We start from the raw sequence: 15809 nt of genomic DNA, 5'->3' as shown, positions 1-15809 counted from the left end.
TCATACTTTCTAAACACTCTCTTTCATTTACTCTTGAAAATCGCTTTTACAAGAGAGTATTATTTAGGCTTTTTTTACATTCAAACCCTAGGTTCTCCTATGTCTTATTGAAAATATTTTTCAGAGAAATATTTGGTTTAGGGTTTAAATCTTTGAGGTACTCATTATACATATTATATTCAAAGATTACAAAAATTATTTTGAAAGCACCCTTACTCCCTAAGCATTATTTCATATCATTGGAGTGTGTATTTTTATGAGCTTAATGAGTACATCCATGCTTGTATTTTTAGAAGCATTATCTTATACAAAATAATTTAATTGTATTTGTTGGGTTCAACCCGTAATTGAACTGGGGAGTCTCAACCCTGTAAATGAGACCAGTTCAGTTTACCTCAAAAATTGAACTGGGGAGTCTCACCCCCGTAAGTGAGACCGATTCGATTCAGCCCATAAATTGAATTGGGGTTTTCCTCACCCCATAAGGTGAGGATGTAAACGGCTTCTGCTCCGCCTAGTTAAGTGAGCAGGGATAGTGTAATCCTTGGGGGGTATGCCCAAGGCGGGGATGTAGGCTGGTTTGGCCGAACTTTGATAACAAATATTATGTGTTTCTCTCTCCCTATCTCATTTACTTTCCGCACTATAATTTTCATATGTGTATGTTTGTCCATTTAGAGTTATAATAATATGCATGCACACATTCATTTGAATGAGATATGCTGCATGTGTATGTTTGCAATCACAATTTTATTATTTATATACACATTTGTATTATGAATGAGATATGATTTGTGGTGAATCGGCGAAATGTTTAAATTAGCCAAAAAGATTTCAAAACTCAATTCACCCCCCTCTTGGGATCACACCAATTCCAACACTGAGCTTCCTTTACATCTTTGGTCCATTAGAGTTCTTAAACCATAAAATGCAATTTATAAAATAATATAGTAACATGATCTCATTTTCACGATTTAGTATAAAATCGTCATACTATAATAAAACTGTCATGTTATTACTCGGTATAAACCGTCATGCTATAACTCTGTACAAAACTATCATACTATAACTTTGTATAAAACAGTCATATCATAACTCTGAATAAAACCATATCTTTATCTATATAATACCATAAAAACCAACAGATTTAGTTATGCAATAATAGTCTTTCTCATGCCACAAGATTTGAGTGAAATTCATAATTTAATTAACTGTCTGGGGAAAATATATTTTACTGAAAGCAAGAGTATGATCATCTCCATAATTTTATTCAATTCATAATATAGGTTTTAAAAAGGAGATGATTACCCTACTCACTTTAGTATTCCCCAAATACGTATGTAATAAACAAAATTATTATTTTCATATGCTTGATTCTTTCAAAAAATCATATATAACATTTCTGTATACATATACACCAATTTAATTGGTTCATATTTCAAAATAACTGACATAATCTATTCCCCTACCTTATTCCTGGAGTGGTACCTACGATCTCCAAACTACGAATCCACTCTGGTCAAAATCGTCGACAGTTTTCCTATGCTCCACCAAACTGTCGACGGTTTGGTCTGCACCAAACCAAATTTTTTTTTTCTTTATTATTATTATTATTATTATTATTATTATTATTTTTCAGGTCTCTACATAAAATCTCTTTTGCTATCTTTTTAATAGATCTAACTAATCTACTCTAAAGAGTATTTGTATCTATCCCATCCTCTATAGTCCAATCCCCATTTTTGATCATTTTATCTTTAAATTTTATTATATTTTTTTCTTTCAGGTTCCACACTTAGTTCTCTTACATTAGTTTATTTTATCATTTTTCTTCTATTTTTTTAATACATATATCTAACACTAAGACTCTATGTTGTGTGGTTAGACTTTCACCTAAAATAACTTTACAATCCTTGCATGATAAATTATCTACCCTCTTAGTTTAAAAAATCTATTTGACTTCTGTCTTGTCTACTTTTAAAGGCTATTAAGTGTTCTTGTTTCTTCTTAAAGCAACTATTCATTATACTAAAATCATGATATAGGGAAGTATAAGATCATCTCCCTAGACTCATTTTTGTCTCCATATTCATATCCTCTATGTATGTTCTCATAACTTTTATTATCCCTTCCAGTGTGTTCATACTGATCTCCTCTTGTAAATATTTTCTCAATCCCTAGTATGTCTTGTATAATACTATTTATATCTTTCCAAAATTATCTATTAAGATTTTCTACTAAGCCTACTTGAGGAACATAAGCACTAATGATATTTATTAACTCTTGGCCTAATACCATCTTAATTTTTATAATTCTATCTCTTACTCTGTTTACATTAACAACGCTATCTTTTAAGTTTTTATCTACAATAATTCCTACTCCATTCTTATGTTTTTCTTTCAGTGTATCAAAGTTTAAATCCTGATTTATCAATTTCTCTAATTTTTTCCCTCACGCATTTAGTTTTTTGAAGAGAAATTATATTAATTTTTCTTCTAATAATTGTATCCGTTATTTTCATGCTTTTACCCGTAACAATCCTTATATTTCAAGTTGTTAATATAATCCTAGTTTCCTAAACTAACTTCTTTATCTGCCCATATCTAGAATGATCTAGTAACTCTCGCATATTTGACACCATACCGGAGCGCCGACATGACATGTTGCTTAGGACAACGACCTATAACACCATTGCCCACTCTTTTGCTACACCCGAATGATACAAATGCAACGTGTTGCTCGTAGGGGACACCTCGACAAATATTTGGTAAGGATCCTATGAATCAAACATAACTTAAAATTCTGATAGTTGCCAACATTGACTTCATTAGGAGGGACACAAACATAAAACGATGCACAAATCATACATTCATGTCGTCGCAAAAAAAAGAAGAAAAAGGAATGCTAAAATAAATAAATAAATAAAGACAAAATAATAAATGATCATAGAATTAATAAAAAAAAAAATTAACAATCCCATATGTCCACATGAACTCAGAATATATATGTATGTATGTATGTATGAAACAAACCCAGATAAAAAACAGAATTGACATGGACTAAACAATAGAAACAAGTCCTCCCATTACAATTGCCAACAACCCATTCACATTTGTCCAATCTCTACTCTTCTTCAGCAAACACCTCTTCAGCAGTTTTTTCCCTTGATAGAAGAAAGAGGTAAGATGGGATTTTTCCTCTTTAAGGATCCACCTTGGAAGCCACTTACTTTTGTCACACTTTCACCTCAGCAGGTTTTTCCTTTCCTTCTTCCTTCGATTTCATCTCTGCTGATGTTTCGACTTTTGGGGTTTCTGCAGGTGGTGCAGGTTCCACCGCAACCTCTGTTTCAACTTTCTTGGGAGCATCAGGGGGAGAAAGAGGGACGGATACAGGGGCCCGTTCCGCAGGAGTTTCTGCAGGTGGTGCAGGTTCCACTGCAACCTTTGTTTCAACTTTCTTGGGAGCATCAACAACCACCGGGGGAGAAAGAGGGATGAGTACAGGGGCCCCTTCCGCAGGAGTTTTAGGATTTTCAGCTTCTAGGAGCTTTGTCTTGGATTCCTCAGTAGCTTTTTCAGGTGCCATTGTCTCTTCCTCCTTTAGTGGCTTTGAAGGTGTCTTAACAGCTTCTAGGACCTTTGTCTCAGATTCCTTGGTAGCTTTTTTCGGTGCATTAGTTGGCCCTTCCTCTAGTGGCTTTGATGGCGTCTTATCATCAGCTTCAGGGAGCTTTGTCTCAGCTTCCCCAGTAGCTTCTTCAGCCTTTGCCATCTCTTCTTGCTGTATGGGCTCTGATGGTGTCTTGCTATCTTCTGTCAAGACCTTCCCTTCTTCATTCTGCAAAGTAAATCAGTTTGTTGTTAGAAATTACAGATGATCAACCTATGGTACTTGACACAATAATTATACGAGGTTTGTTCATCGACAGGGTGATCTGAGTGAGTCCATCAAGTTTCCGTCAAACACACATATTTCTTGCCACCTGAGTCATCACTCTCATAATCTCAATTTTATTATCACAAGCTAGTACTAATTCCAAGCAACTCATCGAACATGGTATGACTAAAATGGTTCAGACTTCATATGAGGGCCTATTTGCTAGAAATGTTACCGCATGTTTTGGTAAACGGAATATATATAATAGAATGCACACCATGAATAGTTCGGAAAATAACATTTTTTCATTCCCCAAACAGCCTATTTTCTCAAGCATTCTTGAAATGAGTTTTTTTAAATGGTGTACCAAGCAGATTTTCAGCACTATTTCTACCTTTTTCTCATTCTCAAGAACAAAATGAAATGGCCACCAAGCAGGCCCTACTAGCCCACCTTCTATGACCTTTCTATTTTATATTAGATAGGGGCATGAGCCAAAACAAGAACATCTCAAAATTTAACAGCTATGGCTATAATTCAAACGTGAAATCTGTTGGTTGGTGAAAAAACAAACCACGTGAGTCTCCAGACAAGGACAATTTGAAAGGGACAAATAGTGGTCAAATTGAGAATTGAGATTGCAAACCATTCCACGAATCTCATAGGGAACTGCATTGATCCAATCAGTTGAATAGGATAAATGATCCCACGCCAATAGTAGACAGCCTTTTATTGAAATTTGTTGCATTTACCTAACACGGAATTGAAGCAGTATATGGTGCCCCACTAACCAGACATAACCCAATGTTTAGTTATCAAGTAGTCACTTCTATGTGCTTAAACATTAGCATTTTATAACCCTGGGCTGATTGGTTGTGGTGAAAGCCTCTGCCCAATTAAGGCTCATTTTTCGCACTTTAAGATTTACCAATAAAGGAAACCATTCCCCCACCCCAAAACCACTTTTTCCATTTTGTTAAAGCGCATTCTTGCAAGTCATCTAACCATACCACCCCTAAACTCCTTTTGCCATTTACCATCCCACCTTTTCTTGCTAAATTCCCTTTCCTATATATCAACTAGCTTAACTGTGGCCCGTCAATTAAAAAAAAAAACAAAACAAAACCAAGGATAAAAAAAATTTCCCCATCTCCGGAAGGGACCCAGAATAGGAAGCTTTGAGAAAGCAAACTATTCCAGTATTCCACTTTTCTCAGGGGCAATAACTAATGAACATCCATGGAAAGCAGCACCAGGAAAAAAAAAACAAAGAGGATTACAAGTTGTGGGTCCCTAAATAAGGGCCTGTTTGTTTGTAAAGATGTGATGGTATGTTGAAGATCCCCGCACTGATTTTCTGCAGTAGAAGAGATTCCGACCTAAGCAATAGAGCTATCGACTTTAAAATGCTAATCATATCCACACAAGGCATAACAGGACAAGAAAGTTTACACAGCAAAAGCGACTTCCCAGAGAAAGGGATTTTAAGAGCACTGAAGGATGAATAAAGCAATGTCAACGAGACTCTGGGCAGAGATAACAGAGATGGACCAGATTAAATAATGCGGGCAATTTAAGGATAACTACTACAACTAATAAAGATTCTTATTTATTATTTAGGATCAAAACTAGCTCAACTGAAAATCTCTAAGAAATCACAGAATTATTAAGCCTCAAACTATTTTCTGAATTTCCAATAAATTTTCAGGTGAAAAAGCAACTAAATTGATTACATGCCTGTTTGTTTGATGAGAAAATGAAAGAAAATGAATCAGCCCCACCCACAATGATAATTTAATAAATAAACTTCTAAATTTTTTTTTCCCTGAGTGTTGAGATAGCAAAATTAAAAATAAAAAAAAATAAAAGCGCTTCGTTCAACTCAGCCCAATAAGATTCAAAAGGTCTTGTTTCTTCTATCCTCTTCTGGTTTCTCGGCAACCAAATAGAGCACGAGAAATTTCGGCATTCTACAGAACAAGCATATGGGAAGCAAATACAATGCAGAATCAACCAGAGACTAGAAATCAATCGAAAACTAAGATTAATTATCATTTGCGAATCTAGTATCACCAAACACAACAGATCACTAAATCAGATCTCCTACTTCCAAGCAAAAACATACAAATTCACATACACACACAAAATATAAATGCGAAAGGAATCGAACCTCCTTGAACAAGAGACTGAGAGAACGGCGCTTGCCGGAATGCTCGTCCCCCTTGTCGTCATCATCATCAACAATCTCCTTGTCCTTGTACTCACCTCCCTCCACCTTCTTCTCTTCTACTACTTCTTGAACAACAGAAACCTCCTTGGCCTCGGACACGGCGGCTGGGGCGGAGTCCTCCTTCGCCGGAGCCGGCTCGGGCAGCGGAGCATCGCCGGCGTCCCCCTTCAAAACCTTAGATTTGCTAGCACAACCCCCCATTCCTCTCTATTGGCGGTCTCTGTGTGTGTGTTGGGTATCTTGAGTATTGAACTTTTTGGCGTTAAAATTGTGGGTTTAGGGAGAGGGTTTTAAATATAGCGGGGATTATTGTTCCGACATTCGCTCAACAGCGGAGAAGAGTCTAAAGGAAAGAAAGGTTTGGGGGTGGGTTCAGAGAGAGAAACAGACAGGGCGGAGGGACAGAGCAGAGTAGTAGGGAGATTTTAGTATTAAGAATGCAAGAGTGACAGCCTGTCACCGTTCGTGGCCATCGCTACTTAATTGTCTTGTCGTGTGTGTGTGTGTGTGTGTATTTTTTTTTTTTCCAGTCAATTTTTAATGTTCCAAAAATAGGGGGATTTGAATCGACAGTGGTTTTTTGGCTGTAAGAAATTGATGGGTTCTTGCTCATGCCGACCCCCACAAAAAGTAATAAAAAAGAATAATAATAATAATAATAATAATAATAATATAATGTTACTATTCTAAGACTTATTATTATTATCATTATTAAGGCAAAATACATTTTGCATCTTTTGGAGTTTGGTCAAGTTTTGTGGTTCCCACTTTAACTTTTTTAATTTGTTATGATTTCTTTTTTTTAGAATTATTCTATTAATATATTAGCCGAATCAGTTTGTTTTCAATTTTGGTAGAAAATTATTTTTATATTTTTTTAATTGTGAATAAAAACTTACTTTATTTAATTATTTAGTAAATTTTATATTATTATTATTATTTTTAATTTAATTTTATAAATTATGAATATAAAATTTTAAAATTATTTTATGTCACAAATTAAAAATAGATTTAATGTTTATGAATTCTATTAATGGAGTTGACATAAAGGGGATCCTAAAATAGTCAAAAACTTCATTGCAACATTTAAAAGAATTAAAATTTCATTTTCCTCAAAACATAAAAAATAATTATTTAATTATTTACAATATAATAATGTGTAAGTTTCAAATTTTACATCCATCTAATTTACTCAATATTTTTATTCTTAAAGTACTTTTATGATTTTTTTTACTAGTTATTTTTAGCTTTTTTTTTTATTTATAAAAGTAACTTTTAGGTACAGACCTGTAATTTGGTATAGTTGTCCCTTATTTAGTGTTCAATTGTACAATTCAATCATAGATAAGTTAAAATGCATGCGAATGTGCTTATTAGACCCAATAATTTTACATTAGCACGCATATCATAGATTTTTATCTTTAATTTATTTTTGTTAAGGAAAACTTTTAACATACTCTAAAGCACAATTTTGTTCACAAGAAAGCTTACAAAAATATTTTACTTAATTCACATTGTACTATTTTTATGTCAATATGCTTATATGTGCTTTTGACTAATTTTTTAAAATTATATCGCTATAAAAAGAAGGCAACTCCTTACAATAGATTTATCAAACTTATTTTATACGAACTCTTGAAATATATTGACACAAATATTCCTAAACATTTATCACGTTAAAATTATAATTTTTTTTCTTTTTTGAATCACTTGTTATATTACTAAAACAATAGCACATAGCTCCCGGGCATAAACTCAGGTGGTAAGGAGGTTCACAGACGACCTTGGATAAAGGTGAAGTTTGAGGTTCAAATCCTGCTACCTGTAGTGCACATCCATGATTTACCTCCTATATGTTGACTGAGGGCACAGCTGGCGTAGGCATGGGATTAGTCTAGCACATAAGCCCAAGAAACCTGACGTATCCAAAAAAAAAAAAGACAATAGCCCATGCAAAAAATGTGAAGCTCCAGAAAAGTAAAAAAATATTAATTAATTATTAATTAAATAATATAATATATATATATAAGCCTCTAGCTTCAGGAAGTCATCTCTCTCTCTCTCTCTCTCTCTCTCTCTCTCTCTCTCCCTCCTCAACCACTCTCTCTCTCTCCTCAATTTCTTCCCCAATTTTCGGTTGATTGAAGAACGGAAAATACCACTAGGTTCTATTCTCGACCGCCAACATTTTAATCAAAGTGGATTCGTGATTAGAGCGTCATAGGCACCACTCCTAGGATAAAGTAAACTGTATTTCTCTCCTCAAATTTTTCTCAAATCTTTAGTCAAATTGATAATCGGACACCACGACGGAGTCCTAACTTCGATTCTCGTTATTCTAATTGGAGAAAATTTTTAATTTGGGTTTTCAAGGCACCACTCTAAGGTTAGGGTAAAGATAATGAAATTATATCCGTTAGTTATTTTTAAAGTTTAATTAGTTATTGGGAATGTGTGGACGTAGAAAATATTAAAATAATTGTAATTCTCGGGTAGAGTTAATTAAATTGGGGAAATGTAATTTTAGGGTTTTGAGCTCCAAAACACTGCGAGCTTGGGTTTTAGGATCTTTGCAGGAATTCTCTCAGTAAGCATGTGAGGGAAATAAATTATAACATATATTTTTGGGAAATTAATTGATTGATTAAAGTATGTGAAAAAGAGAATATGGTATATAGTATTGGAAAATTATGATATGAATATTTTTCTTATGATTATTATATTGTGAATAATCGTTTAAAATTGTGTGGTATGAGGAATATGAAATAACAGCTTTATATTGGGAATGTGAATGTTATTGAAATATATGATTTGTACTGAGAAATGTTGATATACTGTATATTTTATGTAGATATGAAAATACGAGAAACCCAAAAATATTTTTTATACAAAAATGATGATATGAGAAACCTAGTTATATTTTATATAGAAATGATGAAATGCGATACACAGATATATTTTTACTAAGAATTTATGATATATGAAATATAAAAATATGTTTTACACAGAAATGATGAAATGAGATGGGAATTATACAGAAATAATGAGAATTACAGAAATGATGAAATGAGAAATACACAAATGTGTTTTATACTGAAATGATGATATATATATTTAGATGTGATGAGAATTATACAAACATAATGAAATATGAATACTGAAATGTGGAAATGAGAACCTTGATGGACCATAATTATTCTGAGAGCACGGTACCGTTGCTAGCATTGTTTTAGTGCAACCACATGTCTGGTATAGAGTGCGGCGACACAGTCGATTGGGTGTGTGAACTGTGAAGGGTTGTGTTACCCCTTGGGGTCCGGACCATGATTGGGTAGACCAATCATACTACAGACGCTTTCCTAGTTTTGATCTAATCGAGTAGGCCAATCGCGGTTAAGTCCAACCTTCAGCCCGCACAACCCGGTCATGTGGGATTATGGTCCTACTTTGACTGAGGTTAATCAGTTGGAAACTCTGTTAAAAAAAGATTTTGACATGAAGGTTTTGCGTAGAACCCAAAAGATTCTTAGGTTGGAGATTCGCAAGGACAAAGTTGCAAGGAGATTGAGGTTATCTTAAGATGGTTTTGTGGACATAATTGCAGAGAGACTGTGGTTGTCTCAGGGTGGTTTTTTGGAGAAGGTGTTGGAGAGATTTAGCATAGTTAATGCAAAATTGGTCACTAGTATACCATTGGTAAATCAATGTAAATTGTCTACCATTTAGTATCCGAAGACGGACGGTGATGTTTAGGACATGTCAAAGGTTCCTTATGCCGGTGCAGTGGGGTGTTTTGGTAAGCAACAAAGTGATCTTTCAGTGTTGAGATTTATAGATGCAGACTATGCAAAGGATTTGAATGATAGGAGGTCTACAACAGGGTATATGTTTACTGTTGTGGGAAGACCTATTTTTTGGATGTTTAGGGAATAGTCTCTAGTTGTACTATCTACAACTGAGTCGAGGATTTTGGTAGTAGACGAAGCTATCACTAACAAGTTCAAGAATTGCTTGGACTTGGTTTTGGTCTCCAGTTGCCAGATAAGAGGCGGTCCCAACCTATACAAATTTTGTCCTAGGTGGAGCAGTGGGTTATGTTTTCGATCTTTTCCTAAGGGATGTATATTTGCCAAGGTGGAGATTGTTGTAATATGTGACTCATATGTTGCATGTAGAATGAGAAAACATGGTAGAAAATAGTAGCTGAGATTTGCAGGAGCAAACCGTCAACATTTTCGTCAGGATGACAAGAAATAGTCGATTGTTTTGGTGTTGTTACTTCGACTGTTTGGTCTCGGCATTAAACTTTCGACGGTATGTCAGAAACCGTCAACGGTTTGGCTCGATAACTCAGCATTGGTTTTAAAATTTTGAATTTGGAAAGTTGTATAGGAAAACCTCCGAGAGGGTTATATATACATTGTATATGTTGTAATTCTAAAAAAAGTTAATGTCTTTCGACAAGAAGATAATGAAAAACACTGTCATTTGATCTCGTGGATGTAGACATTTCTGAAGCACGTAATTCTTCATGCCATTGTTTTATTGTTTTCATATAATCTGCATGATTGTATTTTCTATATATTCTATTGAGTGCTGCATTGTAAGATTAATTTGTTTCCGCTGTGCATTCAATTTTCACAACAGTATATATATATATATATATGTTAGCGGTAGTGGCTACATAATTATATTTAATGTGTTCTGATAATATTAACCAATATGTAGTTCCAAGTGAAACCTATCTTTGTAAATCAAGTAAGTACAGATACAAGTGACAAATACATGAAGGTACTGGATCAAAGGCAAAAATTGGATAGAGTAGACATTCGAGTAGGAAAGATCAAGGTGGACACTCACTCGGAAGAACTCAAGCACATCCAACAAACTCATAGTGTAATAGGGAGTGTTTGAGGTAAGAACTATTGTAACTCTTGCAATTTTTTTTCATGCAAGTTTATTTAGCAAGAGTTGAGTAAATTGCATGTGCATACTAGTTCGTAAGAGTACATAGGATACCACTAAGTCATAAGTTTAATATTCATGGTTTTTAAAGACAAAACAAAGAGTTTTATAAAAATATTCTTTACCTAAATGTATTTTTATATGGGACAAGTTTTAAATCATATTAGTGTTATAATCTTTTAAAAACATGGTCCTGGTTGGGTTTAAAACCACATTTATGCACCTCTCAAATTTCCTAAACACCCTTCAGTATTTAAAGCATAACTTTTTCTAGAAAACACCAAAAAGGGCGATCTTGGTATCTACCGAAAGGTAAGAAAAAATCCCACAACTTTCATGTGGAAGGCTTTCACTGATTTGGGTAATCCATCGACGGTTTGGGGTAAACAGTCAACAATTTTGAGCAGAATGTTGCCCAAAAGTCGACCGATTGGGGTAATCAATCCACTAATTGGGGTGAATAGTCGACTAAATAGGTTAAATAGTCGACGGTTTGTGTTGGGATTCAAGCCCCAATGGCTATAAACAGATAGTTTTCAAAGTAACCAATTAATATGTTAGTCCGATAACCATAAAACGACTAGTAGCTCAATTTTCTATAAATACAAGTCCAAAAACTTGTTTAAACATGACTTTTAGTGATTAACATCTTTTGAACATCATTTATAAGCATTTTGTATTTAGTTCATCATCTCAATTTCTTAATATCTTTCTTGCTCTCTAATCTTGTATGATTCATTACTTGAGAGGTTAGTGTGAGGTTTGTATTGTATTAGATATCAGCTCATTCAAGGAGCATTGTTTTTTATTTCATCATCTTGTTGTATTAAGGTTCTTGGTGAACCTAGTTCAAGGGTTCTTGGTGAATCATGATTGAAAGTTCTTGGTGATCCAAATTTTAAGGATTCTTAATGAACCTTACGGCTCTTTGTGAGCGAAAGGGATTTGTTCCCGTGTGATGCGAACCTCAACCGACACGCGTTGAGACCCAACAAATAATGTTGGAATGCTTGCCCAAGAAAGCTAAAATTCAGATTTTGATAGGAAACTCCGACCCAACACTTACAAATGAAACGTGAACCGAAAGTATAAAGTAGCAAACTCCGACCCAATGATTATAGATTAATCATGAACCGAAAGTATAAAATTTGAACGCTACAAGGAAGAGTCCTTGATAAGTTCGCAAGTTCTCTAAAGAACCAAAGAAGAAACAAATCCTCACTTTGCTTGATTTCTATTCAATCAATGTTTTTCTTATAATGAAAAGGCTATTTATAGGCATAGCTTAGGAGACAAAGCATTCAACACTTCAAACCACACACAACAACTTACTAAGACTTCTTGCAATATTACAAATTAGACTCAACAACTCTCAACAACTTACTAAGACTTCTTGTAAGATTACAAATTAAATATAATACAAAAGTCAAAGGTAGGCTCAACAACTTACTAAGACATGTGCAAGCAAAACAAGTTGTCTTGCATGATTACAAATTAAACATAACACAAAAGTCAAAAAGTCAAATCCCCTATTTGAATAGCACGCCATTATTAAGGAGATTAACACATTTAAGCTCCATCAAAAACTTGGATTAAGTTTAGTAGACCTTCATATTTCTTTGGGCCAAGCTTGGAGTGGCCCATTTTGGAATAAGCCCAAATATCTTGAATTAGCCCATGAAGTGCTTTCTTTATTTTCTTGGATCTTACTCTAGTAATAGGCCCATTTGGAACATGCAATGGATCTTTTAACGATGCTTGTTGATTCGCATCACCGTGTGAAGGTTCTTGGTGAACCTTGCTACTCTTTGTGAGCAATAGGGATTTGTCCCCGTTTGCAAAGGCTTCTCCGCCTGAGAAGGAGACTTATAGTGGATTGTGGAATCCTTGAGTGTGTCTTAAGACGTGGACATAGGCAAGAGGTTGAACCATATTAAAATTATTTGTCGAGCTTTTCTTCCCTATTCTTTTATTTATATCTTCTGCATGATTTATATTTTACATACTTGTATTTTATCAAGATTTATATATATATATATATATATATATATATATATATTTGTAGAGAAAAATAAAAAATACGCGAAAAAGTTTATTCACCCCCTCTAGACACGACTTTTGGGCCAACAATATATATATATATATATATATATATATATATTACAAAGAGACTTTAATGATGATGTTAATATTAATAAATTATTATCATTTTGTTTTGATCTAGAGCTTTATTTAGAAGAAATAAAATAAAATAAAATAAAGTATAAAATTCATTATTATTATTATTTTTTAGATACTATTAAAAATAAATATATATTTAAAATTAAGAAAAAATAAATAAATGTTAATAACGTGCAAAACTAAAATGTTTAGTTGATTTATTACATTTGTGTGTGTGTGTGTGTTTTTTTTTTTTATTTTTTTTTCATGACCAAATATGTTAAATAAATAAAATGTAAATTTCGGAATTATATTATATTTTATATATATATATATATATATATTTGTATTATAAAGAGACTTTAATGATGATGTTAATATTAATAAACTATTATCATTTTGTTTAGATCTAGAACTTTATTTAGAAGAAATAAAATAAAGTAGAAAATTCATTTTTATTATTATTTTTTAGATACTATTAAAAATAAATATATATTTAAAATTAAAAAAAAATAAATATTAATAATGTGCAAAACTAAAAATGTTTAGTTGATTTATTACATATTATGTGTGTGTGTGTGTTTTTTTTTTCATGATCAAATATGTTAAATAAATAAAATGTCTATTTCGGAATTATATTCAAAGAGAAGATTACAATTGCATATATAAAATAACTCATAACTGAACTTAACAATTCAAGAATCAAATAACAACTTTAACTAAATTATCTGTTAACATGGCCCTCAAGAGAGATGGTGAATAAAAATTCAACATATACATCTTGCGTAGAAGATGTAAGTGAAACTGCTTAGCAGATATTGAGAGGAAGAGTTGGCGTCAGCGTCGGCAAAAGAAAAGCATAGTCGGTGTCGGTACGACGAGAGAGATGCAGAGTCGACGTCATCAAGAGAAAATTTCAAGAAAGAAACAAGATACAAATGAAATGCGGAAGGAATCCAGAATCACCAAATTGAGAAAATTTCACATCAGAATGTAAGCAAGAAATGTAAGGGCAAAATTCAAAAAAATTCCAGCACAGAAAATTCCAGAGGAGAAAATTCCAAAGCAGAATTTTAGAGTAGTATATGCAGCATTCTAGAGCTGAATTTTAGAGTAGGATATGCAGCATTCCATAGCAGAATTTTAGAGTAGGATACGCAGCATTGCAAAGCAGAAAATTCTAGAGCAAAATATGGTGAGCAGCAGATCAGACCAAATACGAGTGAGCTAGAGGCTCCAGACAGGCAATCTCTGCAACTAAAAAATCAAAGCAAACAAAGGAATGAAGATAAAAATTCCAGAGCAGAAGTTTAGAGCAAAAAATTCCCAAAATTCCAGAGCAGAATATGGGAGAATGAAAAGAAAAAAAAAATGTATGCGGGAGCAAGAATCAGAAAAGCAGAAAATCTGAGGAGGGGAAGCGACGCAATCACCAAAAGGGGAGAGAAGAAACCAAAGAAGCGAAAACGAAATGAGAAATGCCCAAACAAAGAAAATAAGAATAGAAGATCGTTGAGACGGACAATTTCAAATATTGCAAAATACAGAACGCCTTGCCCATCTGACTCTTCGGCACCTCTAGAGCAACAAAGCAGTAAGGAATCCACGACTCCGAGTGAACTGTGGTTTCGATAACTCGGTTTCAGAGGCGACCGTTTGCCACAGAGGCATCATCAAGAAGCTTCAAGGACTTCAACATGAGGAGTGATCCTGATCGTGAACGGGAACCCATAAATCTTGATTGCAAGAACGGTTTACTTGCTCTTCAAATGCTGGAAGTCGAACTTGAAGTCGTCACCGTCGGTGGCGACGACGACATCGATGGAATCTGGAGCCGCGGACATGGCGAATGCGAGGGATTACAGTGAGAAGAGATCACGAAGCCTGTGGAGATTGAGAGAGCATCAAAGCAGAGCGGAGAGTGCTCTGAGAGCTGCGACCGCAAGAGGAACTCTTCTTCATAGGGAACAGCGAAAGAACTCTCAAGCTTTCCTGAAACCGACAGAGATAGCGGAGGGAAAATGCTCAGACACCATGTTAAATAAATAAAATGTATATTCCGAAATTATATTCAAAGAAAAGATTACAAGGGCATATATACGATAACTCATAACTGAACTTAATAATTTAAATAACAACCTTAACCAAATAATTAACTAAACTAACAAATAAAAAATAATAACAAATCATATGTTAACATATGAAAATTTTAGATTGTTTTATATTTGGCGTTCTTAATATTTTTTTGTAAGATTTATAGCACAAAAGATATGTCCTACGTGAATGATATGGATCCACATGAAGGGTATATGCCCATATGTTAAAGGATATGAATGGATGCATTTATGGATTAGCAAAAAAGTTAGCTTAATATTAATGAGATATTATGGAGGAAGTTAGAAGTTTATTCCTATATCATATATTAACTAGTGTTATGGGGAGTAAATGGAGGGGCATGCTAACATTAGGTTAAACCAAGAAAAGAGAGCTAAAAGAGAGAGAAGTAGAAAACCTCAAAAGGGTTAGCTACGTATGGTGACTTCTCATAAGCTATGGTTGAAAATTAATGTGAGCT

The 15809-nt window shown here is 33.9% G+C and overlaps 1 protein-coding gene across 1 annotated transcript; it reads right to left on the bottom strand.

Annotated features, from left to right (window-relative positions):
• Nucleotides 1–2922: 2922 nt before the first annotated feature.
• LOC131164898 (fruit protein pKIWI501-like) lies at nt 2923–6560 on the bottom strand. Its single transcript, XM_058122439.1, has 2 exons — nt 6050–6560; nt 2923–3840 (listed from the first exon to the last, which is right to left on the bottom strand). The coding sequence occupies exons 1-2, from the start codon at nt 6308–6310 to the stop codon at nt 3235–3237; spliced, it is 867 nt and encodes a 288-aa protein (XP_057978422.1). The 5' UTR covers nt 6311–6560; the 3' UTR covers nt 2923–3234.
• Between the last annotated feature and the right edge of the window lie 9249 nt (nt 6561–15809).

The sequence above is a fragment of the Malania oleifera genome, chromosome 1 (assembly GCF_029873635.1).
Source record: "Malania oleifera isolate guangnan ecotype guangnan chromosome 1, ASM2987363v1, whole genome shotgun sequence".
Taxonomy (NCBI): domain Eukaryota; kingdom Viridiplantae; phylum Streptophyta; class Magnoliopsida; order Santalales; family Ximeniaceae; genus Malania; species Malania oleifera.
Note: the sequence above shows the minus strand (reverse complement) of the source record. Positions and strands in the feature narration are given on the sequence as shown.

What these genes read in the sequence shown, in the direction of transcription:
- LOC131164898 (XM_058122439.1), bottom strand. Translation starts at nt 6,310, where the DNA reads ATGGGGGGTTGTGCTAGCAAATCTAAGGTTTTGAAGGGGGACGCCGGC. An exon ending in TCAGTCTCTTGTTCAAGGAG is followed by an intron (nt 3,841 to 6,049) that starts GTTCGATTCCTT and finishes TTTACTTTGCAG; the next exon opens with AATGAAGAAGGGAAGGTCTT.